Below are 25,623 nucleotides of genomic sequence, written 5' to 3'. Positions count from 1 at the left end.
AGAGGGAGTAGGGGTGGAGAAGCAGATGGGCGCTTCTCCTGTGTGCCCTGGCCAGGAATCGAACCCGGGACCCCCGCACGCCGGGCCGACGCTCTACCACTGAGCCAACCGGCCAGGGCCACTAGGGAACTTTTAAAACAAGTGCCAGTGGTTGAACTATTTGTTTGAAATGAAGTTGATGTTTTAAATAACATATTCTAAATTGAGGTAAGAAAAGCCAATAAATACTGTTTTCTGTTATTACATAGAGCTCATTGCAGGCTTGATGGTCTACGCATATGTTCACTTGCATCACATACCTCCATTATTTTCCAAATTCATTTTCTCTTAAAGAAATAACAAGGGACAACTTGTTCCTTCTCAAAGAAATTCTCTTTCTCATCTTCCAGATGCATGTGAGGATGTGGTTGTGATTCCTTTTCTCCATTGAGGAAATTACTGACCGACTTCCCGATGACTGTTTTGTGCAAGACAAAGGGTTGATGTAACTGTGGAGACATTGTGCAAAATTGTTAAACAGCAAATATTAAAGATGAATTAGTGATGTGAACATTGTCAGTGCAGATCTGAATTCAGTACTTTAAAATGTCTAGATAAGTGTTAAGAAAGATGAGATCTGTGTGAGTTGAAGAAGTTTTTGTTTGTGTATTTTTTTTGGATGGTAAAGAAGAAAATATTATAGTCAGGAGGGTATTTTAAAAACCCCTGAAGAATCTTCTTTTACTTAACATTCTTTTACTCACATTTTCATCCACGATTTAATGAATTCTCTTCTAGTGCCTGACGTACTGCTTGAGTGTCACAGCTTATTTCTAATAGATGTGTATGTATATGTGCCCCCCCCCCCCTCCAGTTAAGACTGAGTATTTAAGGCCAGAATCACGTCTTCTAATTTTTACATTTTAATGTTTTTTCCTCAGAATTTCTCATGCAGAGTCAAGTAAGCTTCTTACTCTGTGGGTAAGGATATTTAAATGAATCTAAGATTTTAGTGGGCTGTGTTGAGCTTGTAAAGAAATATTTTGGATATATCTGTCATCTTATTAAAAGAGATTTCTTGCCTTTTACTTATAATGCAAGTATTACCTGTAAATATAAGATAATTTTGGATTAGTTCTAAAATTATTGCATTTTTTTTAGTATAAGGAAAACTATCTTTTCAGTCAAAGAGATTTTAATAGTCAAAGGAATTAAAGTAGCATCAAGTGCTTTTTAAAGTATATAGTTTTAGAATATAATTTCAAAATTCTGATAAAATATAACCATTTTATTTTCTTTTCTCTCCAGAGTTCCATTTTGTTTACTGTTTATCGAGAAGAATACTGAACTTTGAGAAAAAATGTTAGAAACTATAGGTAAGACTTGTTCTTTTCTATTATTGTCGGAATTGGACCTCCTTCCAGTCGGATCTTTGAAATATAGTATGTTCTAAATAGCAGGATTCTGTCATAACTTAGTTTTTTAAAATTTTTTATCCACTAACATTATATCAGGGTAATGTGTTTCCATATTTGAACAATTTCATCTGAAGTGTTATAGAAACATAGTTTATAAGCAAAAGTTAAAAGCCTATGAGATTTTTCACTTACAGGTTTTACGCTTAATATAAACCCAATTCTCATCTATGAACCTAATGCTGGCTAAAGTTTGTTTCTGTATAGCGTCATAAAGTTTAACAATATTTTTAATACTGAAAAAGATCTTTGCCTATATCATACATATTTTTACTTTTTTATTTTATTTATTTTTAAGTGAGAGGAAGATAGACTCCCACATGGATTTCTCTCTGGTCCCGCGATGAGTGCAGCTGGTGTCTTGACAGCTGTCTATTTTGAGGGGAGGGTGAGAGTGAGTGGGAAAAGGAAGAGCTCTTGTTGTGAACCGTAGGGGTCATCACTGTGACTTGTGGCTGGGACCATGCCAGTAATGAAGAAGCATGGTTGTAGCCTTACTTCAGCTCCCGTTTTATACTAAAGTCCCATACCATAAGGACTACTGCTTCACAGAGGAAACTTCCTCTTAGGAAAGTGGAAAGTAAAGGAGTAATGTAAAATTATTTAAATTATATCTTTCTAATCTTTATTCTGTAAGTTACTGACTCATACTCTTTCCAACACGTAACTGGGGAATTAATGCTAGATTGTGATTCTGAGATACCATGGGAAATGTAACCCAAAATAAAGTTCTCATGTATATGTTTATCATTATTAGCTTTTTAAAATTCTATGTATGAATAAATATTTTTTGTTTAAATTTGTATATGTTTGTGAGCTCATGGTCAACATTAATTTATGTTTTAATTTCTCAGTTTCTCTATAATTCCATATTTAATGTTATAAAAAGTGCCTCTGTTGATAATTCCCACTCTTTTTTATTATTATGATATAGCAAATATATTTTGATTGATAAATATTTTGCCATAATGATTCTGTTAGTACCTATAACTGAACAGTCTCCATTAAAAATAAATAAATTTAGCCTGACGAGGCAGTGATCCAGTGGATAGAGCATTGAACTGGGACGCGGAGGACCCGGGTTCGAACCCCAGAGGTCGCTGGCTTGAACGCGGGCTCATCTGGCTTGAGTGTGGGCTCACCATCTTGAGCGTGGGGTCACTGGCTTGAGCGTGGGATCATAGAAATGACCCCATTGTCGCTGGCTTGAGCCCAAAGGTTGCTGGCTTAAAGCCCAAGGTTGCTAGCCTGAGCATAAGGTTGCTGGCTTGAGGAAAGAGTCACTCACTCTGCTGTAGCCCCCGGGTCAAGGCACATATGAGAACTCAATCAATGAACAACTAAGGAGCTGCAATGAAGAATCAATGATTCTCATCTCTCTCCCTTCCTGTCTGTCCCTTTCTGTCCCTCTCTCTGACTCTCTCTGTCTCTGTAAAAAAATAAATATAAATAAATAAATAAGTTTGGCATCAAGAGACTGTGTGTGTGTGTGTGTGTGTGAGTTATTTTTAGGGAGGTGTTTTCAATTATTACTTTTGGGATAAACTATCTGGTGGGACATGCATGTTAGATGCTGTGGTTATTATTATCGATAGTATAATATTATGATTACTCAAAATATATATTTGGCAACTTTGTGCCCAATAAATTAAGTGCTCAATTAATATATGATTTATTTTAATTACAAATTAATTATGTACATAAAATTTTTCTATTGAAATTTAAGTTATTTTAAAATTTAAATAGCAAATATTAAAACACTAAGTATTCATGTTTTTGAAGAGATATGCATTATTGTGATGTATTTGCAAGTAAATTCTCAACTATAGGACACTGTACACCTTAATACATGAAATTGTCGTACTTTGGGTATGAGGACATTATCCACATTCATGTATTTATGAGTTAGTTATATTTCTAATTTTTCTTATAAGTAAAATGTTTAAAAGGTGAACATATCAGCATTGGTAAAATCACAGAGCATTTAGTCTTCAATAATTTTTATTAAAAAGTTGAAATAGCTGGCATTAAAACTTAAATGTAAAACCCTGGTCGGTTGGCTCAGTGGTAGAGCATCGGCCCCGGCATGTGGATGCCCCTGGTTCAATTCCCAGGCAGGGCACACAGGAGAAGTACTCATCTGCTTCTCCACCCTTCCCTCCCTCTCCTTTCTCTCTATCTCTCCCTCTCCCGCAGCCAAGGCTCCACTAGAACAAGTTTTCCATAGGCGCTTAGAATGGCACCATGGCCTTGCCTCAGGCACTAAAATGACTCCAGTACAACGGAGCAACGGCCCCAGATGGGCAGAGCATCGCCCCTATTGGGCTTCCTGGGTAGATCCTGGTCAGGCGTATGCGGGAGTCTGTCTCTCTGCCTCCTCACTTCTCACTTAAGAAAAATACAAAAATAAATAAATAAAACTCAAATGTACTTTATCTGAATTAGTTTCTGTATTTTACAATTAGTTGCTTGTAGCATGCACCATAACCAGTTCTGCTTTTCAAACAAATTTTCTTACAAGAGACTTCAATGTTTGAGGGACATATAGTGACATGTTTCAGTCTCCCTCTTTTTTAAAATTTTTTTAGTTAGAGGAGGGGAAACAGAGAGACAGACTCCTGCATACTCTCCAACTGGGAAGCCCACCAGGGGTTGATACCTGCCCATCTGGAACCCTTGCTCCATTGCTCAGCAATGAAACCATTTTTTTAACCCCTGAGGCAGAGGCCACAGAGCCATCCTCAGTGCCTGAGGCCAGCTTGCTTGAACCAATTGAGGCATGGCTGCAGGAGGGGAAGAGAGAGAGAGAGAGAGGCAGAGGAGACGAGAGAGCAGGGCTGGAGAAGCAGATGGTCGCTTTTCCTGTGTGCCCTGACTGGGAATCAAACTCGGGACATCCACACGCCAGGCTGACGCTCTAACACTGAGTTAACTGGCCAGGGCCTCTTTTATATACTGAGTTGATTTTGTATTCTCAAAAGGATTTTTAGCATTTCTATACGCATTGGTTGATGAGCGTGTTTGAATCTCATTATTGACTAATGCCACTCTTTGGTATAGACAAGAACCGGGCCCTACAGGCAGCAGAGCGCTTGCAAGCCAAGCTGCGAGAACGCGGGGATATGGCAAATGAAGACAAACTGAGCCTTCTAAAGTCAGTCTTGCAGAGCCCACTCTTCAGTCAGATTCTGAACCTTCAGACTTCTGTACAGCAGCTGAAAGACCAGGTAGGACATCATTTACCCAAAGCAGGCATTCACAGCATGGCATAGATCTTGTGAAAGGCTTGTGTTTTTCTGAAAGGCTCAATTTTATATGTATTAATACATAGTTAATGAAGTCATTCAAACCTCCAAACGAGACATTCAGATTCACTGTGGCTCCCCCGCCCTAGTTATTTATGTAATGGTTGTTGCTATATACTGTGTAGATGATATGACATCGTGTTGAAAGCTGTGTGAATGCTAAAGAATAAACCCTTACAGGAAAAGGGGATAATAAAAATGTGTTTCGGGTATATGGCTGTAGACTTGGTTTCCATCTTCACCAAAGCTCATTGTTCTTGTGATCTTGCTCATTCAGATTCAGGCATTCAGTATACTTTCAAGATTTCGGATAAGCCTGGATTTGCATGTGTAATCGTGTGTGAGGAAGGGAAATCACCTTTATTTTGACAGTAAAAGAAATAATTATTGTCATCGGTTGGCGGAATTGCAATTCTCACTTCTTAAAGGAGTGTAAGTAGCAATTCCTTCTATGACAGCATCAGATTGTGATAAACATTAGAACTCTTAAATGTAGCACTGTTTTTTCTGTAAAAATTATGAGCATTAAAAGTCCTAGCAATTATATTAAAACTGAAACATAGTACAATGACAGAATGAAAATTAAAGTCAGATGTTCTTTGAACTTAATCACCATTTCTTAGGTTTAAAAACTTTTTTTAAAATGGTGTTATCCTCACAAGATTTGAAGTCAGTCTGTACCTTCAGTCCAGGTTAACTCCCATTACTTTATATTTTTAGCATTACTTTAATGGTAACGGATGACTTGCTGTTAAATATTCTGCCTTACAAGGTTAAAAATGAAACTTGAAGACTAGTTTTATAATTCAGTGAAAGAACAACTCCAAGTAAAATAAAAACTTAGAATGTGCCAAATACAAAAAGAAAAAATAGTAGTGATAGAGAAGAAATTTGCTTAATGTCATGAAACTTCTTAATCTAGGTATTTTGGTAACCAAAAAATTAAATAAAAAAGAATCTTAAAAAAAATATATCTTTAGTGAATTTCTACTTAATGATTTTTAAAGTCATTATCATGAATTAAATAAGAGATTTTATATGTAGTTGTGTTTTTCCTCTTTGCAAGTTATTGAAAAGGTTAGTTTTAGATACTCATTTTCAGAATGGATGGGTAACGTTTAGAGAAACAAGTATTCTGAATATAAGTGTGATTATAATGTAGATAACTATCTGTTTTTTTTCAGAGTGTGTGAAGTTGAGCAGATATGTTCTCCCCTTATTGTGTTATGATGACATGATTATAATGACAGTAAAAGTTGAAACAAAAAGTATTAGTAACTATGTCAGAAAATACCACTAGTCCAGTGAGATATAACTATCAAAATACCCCTTCTAGTCAGCCTTATGTAAGCAGAATAGCATTTCTACGTACCAGGTCTGCTGAGGGAGGGGAAAAATAGGCCTGCTTGTTATTGAACTTGTTTTACCTTTTCCAAGTAGAAATAGGTTATGGGTTCCAAAACTGTTTGGGTCCCACATGATTCAGCTGTGACCTCCGTGGAAATCTGTGGAGCATAATATGATTGAGTTTCATCATCTGTAATTAAGTACAGTGTGATATTGTTTTACTAGTGGTAGATGCTGATATTTTTCAGGACTAAGTAAGCTGTAGGGTTTGTGAATTCTACAGGCCTGTCTTATGTGCCTTTGGATTTTTGACTCTGGTCACCTGTTCAAATACTGAACAGAGACCAAGCAAACCATGCAACATACACCCTGCTTATCTCATTGGCTTAGAGAGAGGTTGAGTGACTAGAACTAGAATTTGGTTTTTGTGGCCTCCCAAAGCACAGTTCTTGCTTTTTTTTTTGACTCTGCAGTCTGTCTTGGATTATTCCCTGCCCCCCAAAGGCAGAAACTTGGTCCTTAGCTGATAAAAGTTTAATTTTGGTTAAAGCCACTGATAACCTCTCAGTTGTATTAAACTTTCACTTCATTCATTCATTCATTCATTCATTCATTCATTCATTCTCTCTTCTTTTCTAAGTGGAAGGAGAGGAGATAGAGATTCCTGCATGTGCTGTGACCATGATCCACCTGGCAGCCCCTATCTGAAACTGAAGCTCTGCCCATTTTGGACCGTGCTCATAGCCGAGCTATTTTCAGTGCTGAGCTGAGATTGCACAGAGCCATCCTCAGCGCCTGAGGCCGATCAGCTCAAACCAGTTAGCCTTGGCTGTGGGAGGAGAAGGGAGAGAGAGAGAGAGAGAGAGAGAGAGAAAGAGAGAGAGAGAAAGAGGGGGAGAGATAAGGAAGAGAGGGAAAGGTCGAGAAGCAGATGGTTGCTTCTGTGTGCCCTGAAGGGGAAGTAAGCCTGGGACATCCACACTCTGGGCTGATGCTCTACCACTGAGCCAACTGGCCAGGGCCTGAATCATCACTTTAGTTTCCATTTGTTACTAATTCAATTTTATTTGTTTATTGAACCAGATTATTTTTCTTGTATGACTAGAGTAAAATTTCAAAAACTTGTATTATTTTTTGTTTTAAAGTTTAAGTATAAATATTCTAAATTTTATATTAGTTTTAATTTTTCTGTATAGTTTACCAACTGATAATTTATTAATATTTATAATTTAATATTTAATTATTGCTTGTAAAGAAAAATTTTTTTTATTTTTTTGAATTAGTAGCTACACATATTTGATCAATGGCTAGCTTTTTATTATCACATGCCTAAATTTTGTTTTCAGATGTATGATTTTATATGCATAATAGGTGCAAGTTACTGTTGCCATCTTCTTTAGTATTATTGGTATATTTGACTCCTCTGATTTTTCCCCACCATCATTCTTCTGTCTTTTAAAAAGCAAAGGATGTGAGTAATGGGAAAGGTGAAGGTAAATGTAGCATATTGGTGAACATGATCATATTGTTGCTTTAAGGACAGATGCTGACATGCCGTGTTGAATTAAGCCTATTATTTTTTCCCCTCAGATCCTCCTCATTACTTCTATTCAATAATGTTTAATTTTCCTAATTTGCTTCTTCAGTATTAAGACTGCCCTTAGATATCAAACTGTTTCCCTTTGGCAAATTAAACACTTGACAGGTGTGTAACTGAGAGGGCAAAAAAAGCCATTCCCTGAAGGCATGTGCTATTTAAATATTGTCAGAAATATTAACAGGTCTGAGAGTATAATTGATGCCTCTGTTTAACTCTGCCTCATTATGCATTGTTCTAACTGCCAGCTAAAGGGATGTGTGCTATTAAACCTGAATAATCTCTAATGGCTCCAGTTTATTCCTACGCATGATTCCTGTTAAGTGAAGAGAAGGAAAAAAAAAGAAATGTGACTGTGTGTCAATGATCTGTCAAGTGCAAATTTTCCACTAGTGTCCTCCCTGTCACCTAGCCATCATAGCTAATAACTTTGGGGCTCAATGCGTATTCATGGCAAAAATTCAGCCATTGAGGGGCAGATAAACCTGTTAACAGTTTGATAATAGAAATTTGTCAGCCATGAGGAAATTGGATATGCATATTTATTCTATGACGTTTCTCCGGTCCATTATAGGTAGGTGTATGCTACTTTCCTGATGGATTAATTGCCTTGCCTTATGAATTGACCAAAGGCACTAAATCAAACATCTTTTTACCCTGATTTCCTTGTAAGAAGAGAGTGGATTAAAATTGTAATTTCAACAGAAATTTGGGAAACAAGCCCCGAGGCACAGAATATTCTAGAAAACGCTTCTTATAGTGATTTCCATATTTCTTAGAGTGTGACACTTTCTTATTTTGTTGTTGTTTGATATTTCCAGGCTCCTAGTTCATTTAGCTTTCTCCCAGAAAAGTTTTGACTTTTATACATATTACCTAGATGCATAATAGATGCACACAAAATTCAGCCAGATTTTTCTAAGTCTTTCCTTGGAATTAATTGGAGAGATACTGACTTAACATAAAATCAAGTTGGAAATTACTGTTCAGTGTTGATGAACTTTATTCTTTTTCATTTTTCTTCTTGAAATATGATATTTCAGATGTAAAATTTTGGTTTATAATCCTAAGTCACTGTTTACATTTCAAAAATACTTGACTAAACTGATGGCAGAACATGTCAAAGATAAATCGAAACAAAAATGAAATAAAAATATCAGAGAACTAGATATTTCTTGGACTTTGGGTTACTAAAATTGAGTATAACATTAAGTTCCATTTCTCAAAAGCAAAGGCAAAACAAAACAAAGCAACAGCAGAAAAGACTGAAGGATTATATATTGCTCAGTGTGAGACATCATTCAATGAGCCAAATTTTTCCTTGACAATGGGAGGGTTAGTTCATGAATTCTTTTATAAAAGAAGGCTAGTAATCATTTAATGATTATTAATAATTTATTAATAATCATTTATTAATAAACCTTTACTTAATGCCTAAATTCAATAAAAATATGCATAAATAAGATAGAGGTTTTCACTATCCACAGGAGAAAATAGAACATACATAGTTTTATGTAATTTGTTAGAAAAACAAGAAGGCTTAATGGTATGAGTGGAAAGAATTACTAACTTTAGAAGAAAAGTTTACATGAGATAATATGTAAGGTGGGTCTTGAAAAATGAATAGGAGTTTTCAGCAGAGAAGGGAGAAATTATTTCAGGTGGTGGGAAACTTTACAATAATGGTATAGAGCAGTTCTCAACTGAGTATGATTTTACATTCTTCCTTTCTAGGAGGCATTTAGCAACATCTGGAGATATTTTTGATTGTCGTTCTTTAGGGATGGGGGAGGGCATGCCACTGTCATGTATAGGGTAGAATCCAGGGTTGCTGCTAAACGTCCTCAATGCACAGAATAGCCCTCCAGAACAGAATGATGGGGTTTATAACGTGTGCAGTGCTGAAGATGAGAAACTGCGAAACAGTCAATACAGACCTGTATTATCAGAGATATAGAATATATGCAGGTTATTGCAAGAGAGGAAACTGTCAAGCCAGATTGTGAAAGCTTTAGTAATTTAAGGTGTGTTTTTTTAATCATCTTTGCTTTTTTGCATTCAACTTTCTATATCAAGCTTTATTGTATCAAGTTGCAATTGTATTAACTTTTATCTTCTAACCATTTCATTAAATACGATATTTTAACAATCAATCGTTTTTACTTCTCCACTTTCTAAAAATTTTACTAAAAAACACAATATATAGACCAGGCGGTGGCACAATGGATAGAGCGTCGGACTGGGATGTGGAGGACCAGGTTTGAGACCCCGAGGTCGCCAGCTTGAGCGCAGGCTCATCTGGTTTGGGCAAGGCTCACCAGCTTGAGCCCAAGGTCGCTGGCTCAATCAGGGGGTCACTTGGATAGCTAGCTGTAGCCCCCCCCCCCTCAAGGCACATATGAGAAAGCAACCAATGAACAACTAAGGTGCCACAACGAAGAATTGATGCTTTTCATCTCTCTTCCTTCCTGTCTGTCTGTCCCTGTCTGTCCCTCTCTCTGACTCTCTCTGCCTCTGCCACACAAAAAAACAAAACAAAACAAAACAAAAATACTATAAAATTAAGAGTTGTTTTTTTTTTTTTTCTGAAGCCGGAAACGGGGAGAGACAGACAGACTCCCGCATGCGCCCGACCGGGATCCACCCGGCACGCCCACCAGGGGGCGACGCTCTACCCACCAGGGGGCGATGCTCTACCCCTCCGGGGCGTCGCTCTGTTGCAACCAGAGCCACTCTAGCACCTGGGGCAGAGGCCAAGGAGCCATCCCCAGCGCCCGGGCCATCTTTGCTCCAGTGGAGCCTCGGCTGCAGGAGGGGAAGAGAGAGTCAGAGAGGAAGGAGAGGGGGAGGGGTGGAGAAGCAGATGGGCGCTTCTCCTGTGTGCCCTGGCCGGGAATTGAACCCGGGGCTTCTGCGTGCCAGGCTGACACTCTACCACTAAGCCAACCGGCCAGGGCCAAAAATTAAGAGTTTTAATGACAGTTTGATAGATAAGACCTTCAATTACAATTGTAAAATACATAATTTGTTCTTCTAGGAAATGCAAAATAAAGGCAAAACAAAACAAAAGCTTTTCTTTTATTGTTCTTTGAATAAACTACACTAAGAATGGACACTAAGACTATGTCACTTTCTAATTTTTCTTTTTTTTAGCTCATGCAAGAGAGAGAAAGAGATGGGATCAAATTGGGACAGACAGATAGGAAGGGAGAGAGATGAGAAGCATCAATTCTTCATTTTGGCACCTTAATTGTTCAGTGATTGCTTTCTCATATGTGCTTTGACAGAGGTGGGTAGCTGAACCAGTGACACCTTGCTCAAGCCAGCGACCTTGGGCTCAAGTGAGAGACCTTGGGTTCAAGCCAGCGACCATGAGGTCATACCTATGATCCCATGCTCAAACCAGCAACCCTGTGCTCAAGTCAGCGGCCTTGGGGTTTCGAACCTGGGACCTCAGCATTCTAGGCCGATGCTCTATCCACTGCACCAGTGCCTGATCAGGCACACGTTTTAATTTATGAAAGTGATAGCTTTTCTGCCAGAGGGTACATGAGTAAATGTACACCCTCTATTTTTTTTCCTGATGCTTTGTCTTAAAACTGCAGCAAATGTTAGACAACGAAGAGAAATGGGTAGTCAAGTGTGTATTTCAGAGGGTCACTTTCAAATACCCCATATCAGCTGGGGGTGTTAAATCGAACACCACTATCCTGGGGCATGTCTGCAGGGCCAGCATTCTGTATGTATATTTTTGTAAAGCTGCTAAGTCAAGTTCTTGCCCAAGGTATTGAGGTATGCTTACTTTTAAGCAGTAGCATCAGTGACCCTGATATTTTCTTACACTTATATATTTAAGATTGATGGAAATATGAGAATTTTGAAAGTTGAACATTTTGTGCCTCTGTTTTGAATTTGGTAATCAGAAAATAATATTTTGTGCAATTCATGTTTCCAAGAGCAGAAATACCTGTTTTCTCAGCTTTATTTTATTAGATATATAAATGACAAACCATAACCCCCCCCCCCCCCCATGGTTTCTCATTTGAGACTGAAATGAATATGGTTCATCTGTAGGCTTGCAGTCAGCAAAGGGGAAAAGAATCACTGCTGTCTCTCAGGAATGTGTAAGACTTGGTGTTGGTGTGAGAAGGGACACAGAAAGAGAAAAAATATGTCTTGACCCCGTTAACAGGAACTGTCTAAAAATGGAATGGAATTCTTCCCAGTTCATACTGCTTGTGAAAATGAAAAAAAAGGTTTTTATTTGCCCTGAAACTGTTTTACTTTTATGGTAGAGAATTGCAACCATGAACCAGAAAAGTGTCCGTTTCTTGAGACTCGAATGTACATTGTCTAAGAGCAGTTTAAAGAAAAGGAGTGATTCTTATGTTTTTACATTTCCCATAAAGTTTATTTACTGTAGGAATTTCAAATACTTTATTTTTGGTACAATAACAGCTTTTAAGTGTTTGTTCCTTTAACTAAAAGTTTGTAAATATAGAGCCTTTGAAGGACTAAAATTCTTGTTTTATCCTGGCCATGAAGGCACTGTTCAAGCTTTTTATACAGTACTGGATTAAAATGCAGCACCATCTTGCTATTGGCTATGCATGTGTGTCTAAAACAGCAAATGGTGCTAATTGTGTGGTGTTTTTGTGACAAAGTTAAATGAACTTTGGAAAGAAAAAAAATGTGAAATTTACTGGGTATAACCTAAATGAGTTTTTAAACGAAGAATTTTAGAACAGTTGATTTACATTTAACGCTGTAGTAACAACAGCAGTTACCTTTACGAACCCCACATGTACTATGGAGTTAGTCTCATTTAACCAGTCCGTCAGCTCAGAAGAGGGTGGGGGTTACCCCTGTTCTGTCCAGTGAGGAACTTGGGGTTTAGAGAGGTTATGTAACTTTATCTGGACTATACAATTAATCATTGGTAGATTTAGGAGAAGAATTTGTGTCTGTCTGATCCAGAAGCTAATGCATTTTATCTTTAATTTATACTTTTTCTAAACCCTCAGTTCTCTAATATAAAGTAATAAATAAGTATTGGGGGAAAAACAGTTAATAGCATTCCTAAAGAGAAATGCACTTAAATGAAACATTTTATAAACTTAAATTTATTAAGATTGTCATTTCTCTTAATTCTGTCCCCAGATTTTAATCAGAGGGCCTTTAAAATGTAAACTAGTACTTTCACTCAGGTTTTATTTATAATTACCCTCAACTTTAAAGTAAATAAAGGTAATGGAATGGAGAAGCATTATATAATTTTAGTCTTAATGTATCCATTTTCATATACAGGGGTGGGCAAAAGTAGTACAAAAAGACATGCAGGTTATGATTTATTAAAATACCTTTATTAACTGTTTCACATACTCACAGCTGCAAACCTGCTTTTGCCCACCTCTGTATTGATACATGTCTACATGTTTTTGTTTTATTTTTATTTTTCTCTAAGCAAAGTGTGAACCATGAATCAGTTTTATTTGGTTTTGGAAATGTGGGGCTTATAGGAGAAACAGTAAAAATTCTAGCATGTCATTTGTCTAAATTTTCATTTTTGAAATTATTATTTATCCTGGCATTTAAAATAGATTAACTTAAAAAAATAAAATAGATTAACTTAATTTTGATTACTTCTACCTTTGGTGTAGAAATTTCAATATCCTTTGATTAGAATATTTTTGGTTAAGCTATATTCTTTAATTTATTTTTCCCTTGAATGTTTTGCTAAGAAAGCACAGAAGTATTGAGATTTAAATAAAGAAAAGACATTCTGCAAAAACATATCAACACACATGCCTAGACTGGGGTGTGTATGCTGCGCTCCACTTGCCATTTGTTCTTAACAAGAATACAAAACAGTTTAGGAGTTAATTAATTGTATTTCAGATTTTTTTTCTTTTAGTCCATTTACTACTTTGGAGATAAAACCATGCCATATTCATCTTTGAATACCTCATATCTAACATGGTACTTTATTCAAACTCAATAAATGATTGATTAATTAATGAATGCATGAATGTTTTCAATATTCAGAACTGTTATACATTAATAACTCACCTTTCCTTATTACAGAACTAATTTTTAAGATAAATTAGCCAAATACTGGTTACATTTTAACCCTGAGTTTTTCTCTTAGGAACCATATTGATAAGATGTTTCTCTTCCTCCCCTTTTTCCTCATTCTCATTATCATCCTCATAGTAATTAACAGGTATGAAGTTCTTTTTTTTTCTTTTTCTTTTTTTTTAAGTGAGAGGAGGGGAGATAGGCACAAACTCCTGCATGAGCCCCAACCGGGATCCACTCGGCAACCCCCATCTGGGGCCTATGATCAAATCAACCCAGCTATGCTTAGCACCCAGAGCTACTGCTTGAACTAGTTGAGATGCTGGCTCTGGGAGAGGAAGAGAGAGAGAGAGAGTGAGAGAGAGAGAGAAAGAGAGAGAGAGAGAGAGAGAGAGAGATTGAGAGATTGAGAATTGAGGGAGAGAAGCATATGGTCACTTCTCATGTATGTCCTGATCCGGGAGCGAACCCCGAATATCAGCACGCCCAGCCAACACTTCATCCACTGAGCCAATCAGCCATGGCTGGTATTAAATTCTTACTGTGTGTCAGGAACTATTCTGCATAATTACATGTTTTATCGTTAAAACAATATTGTCAAGTAGTTAATGTTACTTTCCTCATTTTACAGATGGGGAAGTGATGCACAGAGAAGTTAAGTGGTAGAACTTGTATTTAAATGCAGGCAGGCTGACTTTAGAGCCCAGATCTTAAGTATGAAGTTGTGTTGTTTTCTCTTTCACTGTCCTCATAAACAGTGTAGTGAGCATAATTTAAGGATTTTCTGGTGACTTGAGGCATCATTTTGATTGTCTGACCTGAGAGGCAGCCATTGTTGGGTAGTGTGGAGACAGACACAATCCAAATTTGTATTTTAGCACTGATATTTGTTAGTAGTTGATCTTAAGCAAGAGTTTATTTCTTAAAATGAAAGTGTATACATTTCTTTAATGTAGCTTAATAGAATACAACTGGATTCTCATATCTGCTTTTGCACTTGATCTGTTTGTGTCGTGATAACTATTTAATCGATTATAATTAAGTTATAGCTGGGTTTGTTAGGTAGTTCACAACATAAAATGAAAGTAATTAGGATTCAACTGAATAGGTAGAGACACTCATAGCAAGCTAAATAACATAGACTTTAATTCACTCACGGTTAAGATGAGTGGCTGGCTAAGTCTAGGTTCTCGTTTCGGTGGGGCCCCGAACGAACTTGCTTGAAGAGGCAGAGTGCTTCGCTGCAGTTGCCAAATGGTCGTGGTGGGTGATGTAGAGTCTGCATTGGAGTCTCAGGAGACAGACTGGATCTTCACCCCAGCTACTTATATATATTTGGCCACTCATCTTAACATAGGGGTACACACTTGGGGAAATTCCACTCATAATCACAGTTCAGCACATATGTTATCTCAGGGTTACATGCTCAGGGGAATTTCAATCTTAATTACAGTCTTGCATACATAGTTATCTTGGGAAGTCACACATGGGTATAGCTAATTGCATTAATGCACTCATTATCAATTTTGATACTCTAAGCCTTGGCACAGATTTCAAACATAGGGAGTTATCTCAAAAGGGCTTAAACTGGTTACACCTAAGTCACTTTTAGTTTCTTTTTTATATTTTATATTAATTTGGTTTATGTTTACTATAATATTTTGTCCTTTGGTCCCAAAGGATTAGTGGGCCTGAGGGAACATTAAGTAGTTTTTTTTTTTTCTGTTACTGAAAATAATCAAAACTTTAGAGGTAATAAAATAAGCAATGAGAGGTAAAATGTCTCAAACGTTATTAATGATAGACTACAAGGTATGAATACCATATCTTATATAATACATAGGGTTAAGGGTTTCCTAATTAGGTTTACAAGAGAGTGGGGTAAAGATTGAGCCAAAGGTTTCTATTAGATCACAGGGTTTATGTATATTAGAGGCAGCATGTACTGTCAATATAGATTAGGAATTAGCAATAACAACCAAATTATTTTATGTTTGTCCTTTTTAAGTTTCTTAATTATTTCTACAGTTTGATTATGGAACACTTATAGTCTATCTTTTGTGCCATCATTTTATTCAGCTATATAGATGTGTAGATTCTGTAAGATAGTTTGTGTTTTATGTGGTAAATAATTGAAAGTGGAATGCAAAGTGAAATCCGAATATTGAATATTACCTTAGCGTGTAATGTTCATAGTGTTTCTAAGTAATTGACATTCCTATTGTCATGTGTCATTAAGATCTTGCCCTATGCTATGTTCATAATATGTAATGTTATATAGCAATGGATAAATGAAAATTCACCTAAGTTGTACACAATAGGGGTGAGGAAGTTTGTACAATAGGAATAGTAAAGAAATCAATAGGAAGGGGGCTGTGTGCAACATAGGATGATTGAGTTCATTGCATGAGTTGATACTTAGAAAAGAAGTAAGGTTCAGCATATAAGGGTGCTTTTTTAACCGAAGCAAAAATTGAATTGTCAATCTGGTATGGTAAAAGTATGGTATTATAGGCTAATAGGGTATTACCTCCTTTAAGAGTCTTGATAGTTAGTTCATTTCACATTCATCAAATAGGCACCCTGATGGTTTTGATTGGTCTAATTTGGCAATATTTTGGATCCATAGTGGAGAATATCCTTGTCCTCAAATCATGAGGTCCCTTATGTCTCTGAGAGCTGCATTAAGATGTTTCTGCCCAGATTGGCATGCTTGAATCTAGCAGAGTGTATTAGTGAAGTTTTTTAGTGATTTGATGTTAACAATTTTATCAAAACGTTCGGAAGAGGAGGAATCTTTGTAAAAGATTCATTCTTGCATGAATGTTGGTGGATAGGTTGAGGATATTCTGAAAGTGTTGGGAAAAGAGGCAAAGGGTTTCTTGATGTTTTTGTTGGTCTGAAGAGATGGTTCAGAATTGTTAGGTCTATCTATCAATGGAGACCCTGTTGTAGACTGCTGTTGATAATGCTAGTGCTTACATTCCGATCGCTGCTACCTCGGCGAATTGAAGAAGTCTTCTCTTGGGGATGACTTTCGTCGGTAGGGTGATGGTTATCTTCGTGATTTGGGCATGTAATTGTAGACATTGTGGTATGTGTTCCTCAATTTCAAAAGCCTTGAGGTTGAAGGTTATTCTAGTTTCTGTAACTAATGGTCTAAAGAATATTCTTACAGGGTTGTTAGGTAGGATCACAAAAAAAGGTGCTGATGAAGAATAGGGCTTAGGGTTCAAAGTGCATAAGAGAAAAACAGCGTGTGGTTTATACCATGAAGGCAATGCTTACCGTTAAAGCAGCCATGGTAAATGCAAGGGTCTAGTGCAGCGGTTCTCAACCTGTGGGTCATGACCCCGGCGGGGGTCGAACGACCAAAACAGGGGTCGCCTAAAGCCATCGGAAATAGATATTTCATTTAAAAATGTATTGTATAATAAATATGTATTTTCCGATGGCTTTAGGCGACCCCTGTGTTTTGGTCGTTCGACCCCCGCCGGGGTCGTGACCCACAGGTTGAGAACCGCTGGTCTAGTGGCTTAGAGTAGCATGTTTGTGTGTTATGAGCAAAATATAAGTCTATTTGCAGGTGAAAAGAGAAGTTGGTGGGGATGTTTGGGCTTGAAAATATATATTTTGCCCAGTTGCCTTCAAAGTGCATAAGCATATAAAAATCTATAGGAATTAGAATGGGAGCCTGTTATTTTTTGAGTTTTTAGGAGGTTTATGTTATTACCCAAAGTTTTATAGTATGAGAGTTATATGTGGCATTATAATGGAGGTCAGCTAGTTGAGTATAAAGATCTAAACAGTGGGGCTATGTGTTAGAATTTTCTAGAATATCTGGAACTTTCATTGAGATAGGGTATTATGCTATTTTAATTGTATTTAGTGAATTTTGTTGTGATCCTTTGAGTTTGACAGTGATATTTTGGTATTTTTCAGGTGTGAATGGTCCAGAAATTAAAGGACAGTAACTTAAGGAGTCAAAATCTTTAGTAAAGAGTGTATGTGAAAAACTAAGTATCGCAGTTGTATTTTTATGAGAATTTCGAATGCATCTGTACCTTGGATTGTTTTGTATAATGTTAGAGATGTTTTAGGTATAAATGTGCTGTGGCTAGTATTCTGTATTATTGGTAATGTTGGTAAGAAAAAGATGATATATTGAATTATCAATATTTAAAGAGGGGTTCATGAAGACAGATATATTATGTGGAAAGAAAGTTTGATTTGTGTAGTTAGGTTTCTGAAAAGCATTCTTTTTTTTGTAATATGGGTAGGGAGGATAGTCTGTAGTTTAAGGCATCTGAGATATTTATTTCTTCTAGTTGGGCCTGTATAATGAGTACTATTACGTATATGTGTTGCATTTATGTGAAAATTAGTATTATTTATTAATGCTAATCTCTGCTGAAATTATTGTTAATTTGTTGTAGATTATGAGTGGACTGGAATATTTGATTCCATACTCCTAAAAATTGTGGGGTAGATAATTCCATAAAGCATTAGTTTTAAAAGTTCTTTGTGATTAAGATTGTAATAAGTTAGTTACCAACCATGGAAGGGATGTGGGAGGTAAGTAATTTAGGAATAAACCAATGGAAATTTTGGGATGTGTGCTGATGGCTGACATCCAAGTTAGAATATTACGGATTTTTGTATTGAAATATCCTGAGTAAAAACATATGTGTCTAATATTGCCAAAAATTGGAGTTTCTGATATAGAGTGGGTAGGTTTTTGTGGAGGTTCCTCTAGTAAGTCTGTAAGGAGTTGTGGAATATGTCTCAATGAGCAGAACCCTTGGTCTTGGTTAAGGTAATCTTTGGGTGTAATTGCTTTGGTTAAGGGAGTAGTAATGTGTGATTATAGGTGTGCAGATTGTGAAATAAATTCTTTAAAGGAAAGAAGGTGTTGGGTGTTAGTAACTGTATGGCAATGTATTAGGCAAATTTTACCAAAAATGGGAAAATTTGGGAAGCCAGTTAAGTAATATTGGTAAAATGTTATGCCTTTTTCTTCTATAATGTGGGTAAACTATAATTAATAGAATATTCATGCTTAGTGGCAGTATAGGATTATTTGTGTGTGGTGAGAAGAGCTTTCTATTAAAGTATGAGAAGGTGGTAGCAAGTATAAGAGTGATACTTAATGGTAGTTGTGGTAGTGGTATTTGTTTTCTCATAGTCCTCTTAGTCATCAAAATTGCCTTATACTTGCAGGCTGATACCAAAAGTTCATTAGGTGTTCATAAAATATAATTTTTTAAGCTCTCTGTATACATGTCAAGTTTTCTCTAGTTATATATGGGACTATACTGTATGAGGGCAGAATTTGTCCATGTTCAAAAGAAATGTTTCCTATTATTGTATATAGTTGTTGGTGGTTCCAGTAGTTGAATATCTAATAATGATGTTGAGTACAGTTTTAGGTGATCTGTAAACCATTTTTGTTTTAATCATTCATCTACAGTGGTGTCATAAGTGGATCGTGATTATTTAATTTCCTCTGAGTAATAATATTCACATAGGGCCTTGCTATTGTGTGATGGACAAATCCTGAACAGTGATGTATAAAAGATATTTCAAGTTATATTGCCAGTGTGTGATGCATTAGATAATGTAAAGTGTGGGTAGGAATTATTGTTAGTTAAAATATGTGGTAGATGGTATAATAATTGTAAATGTAATGTGGTTGAATTGTGTATGAGGGATAGTTGTTTATTGGTATGATGGTTTTTGGAGGGTTAAATTAAGTTGTTATGGTAGTGTTATAAAGTGCCAAAAGCTACAGAATTAATATTAATATTTTCGGAGGTTTAAAGAACATTTTATTAATTTGGGCTAGGCGTGCAGAAAATTTTGTAAGTGTGATTTCTATGCTTGTGTGATTAGCATCAAAACTAAGATGGCCAATGGCATTGTGTTGTAAATGCAGAAGAGGAAGGAGACTTGGATTCCCTGACCTCCCCCCATACCTATGGGAGGAGGGGTGAATAGCTAGCTAGGTACAGGAAAAAAAAGATTAAATTAAAATCTTTTCTTATACTGATGAACCATTTACAAGCATCTGTCCCTATGGAAACTATCTCTCCCCTCCTGAGAGCATGTGGTTAATGTATGTCTCTAAACAAAAGTATAAATTTATGCCATGATGTCAGGTTTTCTCCCCTCCCATGTATAATTAGGAGTATATAAATAGCCCCTGAACTGTTTTTGCAGGCTGCACAATTTGGGTCTGTTGCCCTGTGTCAGCCATATGCGGCTGGCATATTTAATAAATTTCCTCCTTTAATAAAACTTTTCAAAAACTTATTTGGTCTACGTGCCTCTACGAACATCCGCAGATTTGTGGATTTAGTTACTTTACAACAGTAGTAGTAGTATTGTTAGAGCTTGTATTGGCATGGCACAATAGTGTACCTCATCCCACGAATAAAAGATGGGTCTCCATAATCCTCTGAGATTAGTCTTTTAATGAAAGCTTGGGGAATATTTACAGGGTCTGGAAAGGGCTTTGGGGGTTGTCCGGTACTTGAATTAATTACTAAAGAAGCAAGATTTAAGTAGTATTGTATATAAGCATATACTAAGATAGCAGTATTTTCAGGTAAACATTCTGTTAGTAGTTCGAAGTGTAGGTCCCAGAATAGGTCAGGGTGGGACTCCAAGGGGTAACTGCTTTTGCTATGAAGACTGAAACTGAGGGGAACAATAAAATCTATGATAGCCTCCCGCTTCTAAGGTTGGATTTTTGGCAACGATCGAGGGTTTCTGGGAGGAATCTCTGTAAAAAGGGAGTACTATTTCAGTGGGAAAAGGGAGTTCTGATAGTTCAAGGAGTAATTGGTCTAAATCTACTTCTGTGTCAGATAGATTTTGGTCTAATTATTTTTCTTGAGTTTCAAAAGGTCCAGTTTGCATGTCCTCATCAGAGTCTCAATACGAATTAGAAGTATTAGGAGAGAATGGTGAAATAGGAGGAGTTTGTGGTGATGATGAAGGAGGAGTAGGTGGGCTGTGAAGGAAGATAGGGCTTACTTAATATTATAAATAAAACTCCCTGGGTATTGCAGACAGAGTTATTTGCCCAGTGGGTAAAAATGATTTTGTTTGCACCAGTGGAATTATTCTCACAACCTCTGTCGTTGCATAGAAATATTTCTAAGAATACTAGGGTTGATAACAGTAGCATATATTAGAGAACTAGAAAAAGGAGGCAGTTAATAAGCCTGAAACACATCTTAAACTAATGGGGATAAATTTGAGGTTTTTGTTTGTTGTAGATGCCCCTTTGTTATTGATGGTCCAGTAAGTGTTTCCTCCAGCATTACAGATTATTTCCTGTTGGGATAAGAAATTATCCTTAGACGATTTGGTGATGACCTTATATGGAAATATTCTGTTTCTTCATATTGTCAATTTGTACCCTGGTTCCCTGGATACAACCAGGTGTGGTTGGATTAGTGTGTCTAATGGGGATGGTCTGAGTTGTCTTGGTCTATTATTTAAGAGGAAACAAGCCTCTAAGAGTAAAGCCTGTAGGCTTTGAAAACTATCACCAACTAATAGGGAGTCACATTTTGCCTTAATAAGCCCATTATATCTTTCTACTGTATCATGCCTGAGGTTCTTGGATGATAAGGTAGATGGAATTGCCAGTCTGCCTCATTATTTTTGGTCCATTTCTGTACAATTGTTGCTGTAAAATGCATGCCTTGATCCGATTCTATAACCTTTAGGGCAGTGGTCCCCAACCCACGGGCCGCGGACCGGTACAGGTCTGTGGGCCATTTGGTACCGGTCCGCAGAGAAATAACTTACAATATTTCCGTTTTGTTTATATTTAAGTCTGAACGATGTTTTATTTTTTAAAAATGACCAGATTCCCTCTGTTGCATCCGTCTAAATCTCACTCTTGACACTTGTCTCAGTCACATGATACATTTATCTGTCCCTCCCTAAAGGCCGGTCTGTGAAAATATTTTCTGACATTAAACCGGTCCATGGCCCAAAAAAGGTTGGGGACCACTGCTTTAGGGTATCCTGTAGGGTTTTCCAGTTATTCAGTGCTCTAATTGTTGTTTTTGCTGATGAATGTGAGGATGCTAGTGCATAGCTTATCCCTGGATATGTGTCTACTATTGTGCATGCATATTTTTAGCCAAAAGGATATTTAAGTGTTCCAGTGAAGTCTATTTATAGTTTAAAATTTGGAATAAGCATATAATCTTATTCTGATGGGCTAGTATATTTGAACATATATGGGTTTTTAAATGTAGGGCAACTATTAATGGTCTTACTGATGTCGCTATCAGAATTTTTAAATGTCTTCTTTGTGTACACCCTATCATGGCTGTATGTCTTAAATGTCCTGACTATGTATAATTTGTATAAAATCTATTGTGAATGTGAAATCTTCCTCCTTAATTTTATATTCCTTTCCTTCTCTCTTTAAATTTAGGTTTGGAATTTTTGCAATATAATATTCTCCTGTTGTGGGATCCTTTTCAAATTTTAATTTTTGTACATATGTTTTTGTGGATTCTATAATTGTTATCTCCTCATCTATGTTTTCTTGCTTTGCAAGTTTATGTGCTGTTGGATCTCCTTGTGTGGTTTGTGAGATATCTGTTGTATCTGTGCTGATGTGTGTTCAGTATATCTTTATATTTTGTGCTAACTCTTCTATGAGCTTTCAATATTCATGTGACCATAACTTTCTACCATTAATGATATATTCTTGTTCTCTCCATTTACCTGATCATTCAGTAGGTCCCTTAAAAACTGCCCATGAATCTGTATGTAGAAAAACCTTGGATTGTCCTTCTTCTAATGATATTTTTATAGCTAAATATGCTATCAATTCTGCATGTTGTGCGATGGGACTTACCTTCCTCCGATATGGCTTCATTCCTCGCTATCTGAAGGCTGCGGCCCTCCATTTAGTTTTGTGGTCACTGGACATAGAGGCTGATCTGTCTGTAAACCAGGTACTTTTTAGAGCGGGCCTATATTTTGGCCCCTTGGCCCCAAGATTCTCAAGGAGGAACTTCTCTCTAATGAATTTAAGGGGCTCTATTTCAAGTTTGGTAATCTCCTCAGTGAGGAGGACACGTTCTCCACTGCCACTTATTTCCTTGGAGTTAATGTACCACTCCGATGCCAGCACCTTCTCATCAATTTGGTGGGTACCTATCAGTTCTTCAGCCAACATTTTAAGCCATGCTTTCAGGACAATTAGTGAGCGCACTCTTGTTGGTAATCCTCCTGTAATGAACTCAACATGGTTTAAGGCAGCATGTAGTGTTCATGTATGTTTCTCAAATGGCAAATAATTATTATGAGCATAAGGGAATCTTTTAGACCAAAATCCTGTTGGTACTGTTTATCTTCTTCTGATATTTTAGAGTCTCCAACATCCATGGGTTCCCATAAATATTGTATGTAGGGTTAACCTATTTCCTTGCCTTGGTGAATGTAGTTTTTGGAAGTGTTGTATATATTCCTTCAGTATCTCCAGAGATTTCTGTTGCTCTGGTCCCCCTATGAAATCTACTACCTTTCTAGTAACCTTATAAATTGATTCTTTGAGTATGGATAACATGATGTGTTATGTGTTTTCTGCAATATACAATCCTACTAATTGTGCTTCTTTCTTTGTTTTTGGACTGGGTATTGCTAATATTTTATTTACTACTCCCTGTGGTATTTGTCTCCCTGCTGTGTTCCATTCTAGTCCTAAGAATTTTACTCTGGTGCCTGATCATTGTACTTTTTCCTCATTTGTTGTCCATCCAAATTCCCTAAGAGTTTATTTATTTATTTATAAATTTTTCTTAATTTTAATGGGGTGACATCAATAAATCAGGGTACATGTGTTCAAAGAAAACATGTCCAGGTTATCTTGTCATTCAATTATGTTGCATACCCATCACCCAAAGTCAGATTGTCTTCCGTCACCTTCTATCTAGTTTTCTTTGTGCCCCTCCCCCTCCCCTTTACCCTCTCCCTCCCTCCTCCCCCAAACACCACACTCTTGTCCATAAGAGTTTATTAATTTAAGTCTTCCTCTAATCCTCCTGGGAATTTTGATTCATCATTATTATATTATCTATGTATGCATTTATTTTAATTTTGTATTTTATATCATCTATTGATGATACTAGTAAATTATGGGCAATGGTGGGGGAGTTTTTATATCCCTGAGGAAGTCTCTTAAATTGGTATTGTTTTCCCTGCCAAGTAGATGTTGTGATAGGTCTAGACTACTCTGTTGTGTAGTAGTATCACAAAAAAAACATATCTAACAAATCTGCTGCTAAGAATTTTGGATTTAACTGTTGTATTATATTTGTCACCTCTTATGCATCTGGTAAGTTTCCTGGTAGAGTTGGTGACATCTTATTAATATTTCTATAGGCTATAGTTATTCTCCAAGAGCCATTGGGTATTTTAGCGGGCTGTATCAGGTTCTTATGTAAGTGTGACCTTCCGTTTTTTATTATGTCATCTTCTATTAGCTTTTCATTTCCTTTGTTACCTTCTGATGTCCTCCCTTTAATGTATACTGATTTATAAACAATGGTCTTATTATTTTGGTAGTTTTTATAGATTCTATGCTTAATGCCGTTAACTTTTCCTTTTCCTAAATTTACCCTTATTAATTTGAACATGTTTGGAATTATATCCATTCCTATTAAATTTTCTAATTGTAGACTTACCAGAAAATCTGTGTAAAAATTGTGTCCTCTAAATTTAATTTTACCCCTCCTTCTGTACGCTATTAGGTGGGTTTTTTTGTCACTACATTATTGTCAGTTTTCCCTTATTGTATGTCCCTTTTAGTCATGATACTTTTGATCTAGTATCTATTATGAAGGTAGATTTATATGGCTTTGAACTATTTTCTAATTGTACTTCTAATGTTACATATGGTCAGTTGTCTTCCTCCTATCTATAGATTTCACTTATATTTTTTGTATTATCTATTTCTTGCATTGCCCTAAGTCTTGGGTTTACTATATATCCCCCTTTTGAGGAAGCTAGCTAGTTTTTTGAAAATGGTCCCTTGTCTATCTAATTTGCCAAATTTGTCATAAATGGGTTGTTCCTTCCTTGTCCTTTTTTTTAAATTTCCCTGAATATTTTTCTGATTTCCTTGGAAGAAAAGGTTATTTTTCTTCCAAAAAGGTTTTTGGTCTTGTAAGTATTTTAGGAGTCCTCTAAAATGTGTATTTTGCCAATTATTTTCCTTTTGTTGATACTGGTTTTGTTTCCTCCCATTCCTGTCAGAAAGGGTTTCCTTTTTGCTGGTTTTGATTGTATTGTCCATTTCGTTGCTGCCATTTATTTTGATTGTTCCTCCTAGGATATTGGAACCTGTTTGTTGTTTCCCTATTTGGGTTCGGGAAAATTTTTTTCTGATTATTTTTAAATTGTAGCCCTATTATTTCTTTTGTTCCAAAACTATATTGGAACAAGGAATTTAAATCCTGATGTGTCTGTTGTCTTTGTCTTATTTCTTCCATTGTGTTTGACCCCGGTATTAAATTCTGTAGAGGAATCTTATGATAAGGGGTGCTTGGAATATCTGAGCCTTTATCACCCCTTGTACATTATTTTTCTCCCACAGGGATGCTATGCTGTCTTCATATACAAACATTAATATTGTTATTTTCCTGACAGTCTCGTTTAAGCTCTTAAGATCATTCCATTTTACACGGCTTGTTGCATTTAGTAGGTCTAATGCTGGAAAAGCCTGTCTCCAGGCACTAGTCATCCAGTTCCAGATTGATGTCATTCTGGTGGTCTCTGACCCCATTAGTCTTCTCAGCTGTTGTTT

The 25,623-nt window shown here is 36.5% G+C and overlaps 1 protein-coding gene across 11 annotated transcripts in view; it reads left to right on the top strand.

Annotated features, from left to right (window-relative positions):
• The window catches only part of MPDZ (multiple PDZ domain crumbs cell polarity complex component), a 206,986-nt gene that overhangs the window by 37,847 nt on the left and 143,516 nt on the right, over positions 1 to 25,623 (top strand). For 9 of the 11 annotated variants that reach the window (XM_066368173.1, XM_066368175.1, XM_066368165.1 and 6 more), the window contains exons 2-3: positions 1,288 to 1,355; positions 4,515 to 4,681. In XM_066368173.1, coding sequence (XP_066224270.1) covers positions 1,340 to 1,355; positions 4,515 to 4,681 — 183 coding nt within the window. In that variant the 5' untranslated portion in view covers positions 1,288 to 1,339. Of the gene's footprint in view, positions 1 to 920; positions 961 to 1,287; positions 1,356 to 4,514; positions 4,682 to 25,623 lie in introns of all 11 variants that reach the window. The other 2 variants (XM_066368166.1, XM_066368168.1) reach the window with 1 other exon arrangement.

The sequence above is a fragment of the Saccopteryx leptura genome, chromosome 2, assembly GCF_036850995.1.
Source record: "Saccopteryx leptura isolate mSacLep1 chromosome 2, mSacLep1_pri_phased_curated, whole genome shotgun sequence".
Lineage (NCBI taxonomy): Eukaryota > Metazoa > Chordata > Mammalia > Chiroptera > Emballonuridae > Saccopteryx > Saccopteryx leptura.
Note: the sequence above shows the minus strand (reverse complement) of the source record. Positions and strands in the feature narration are given on the sequence as shown.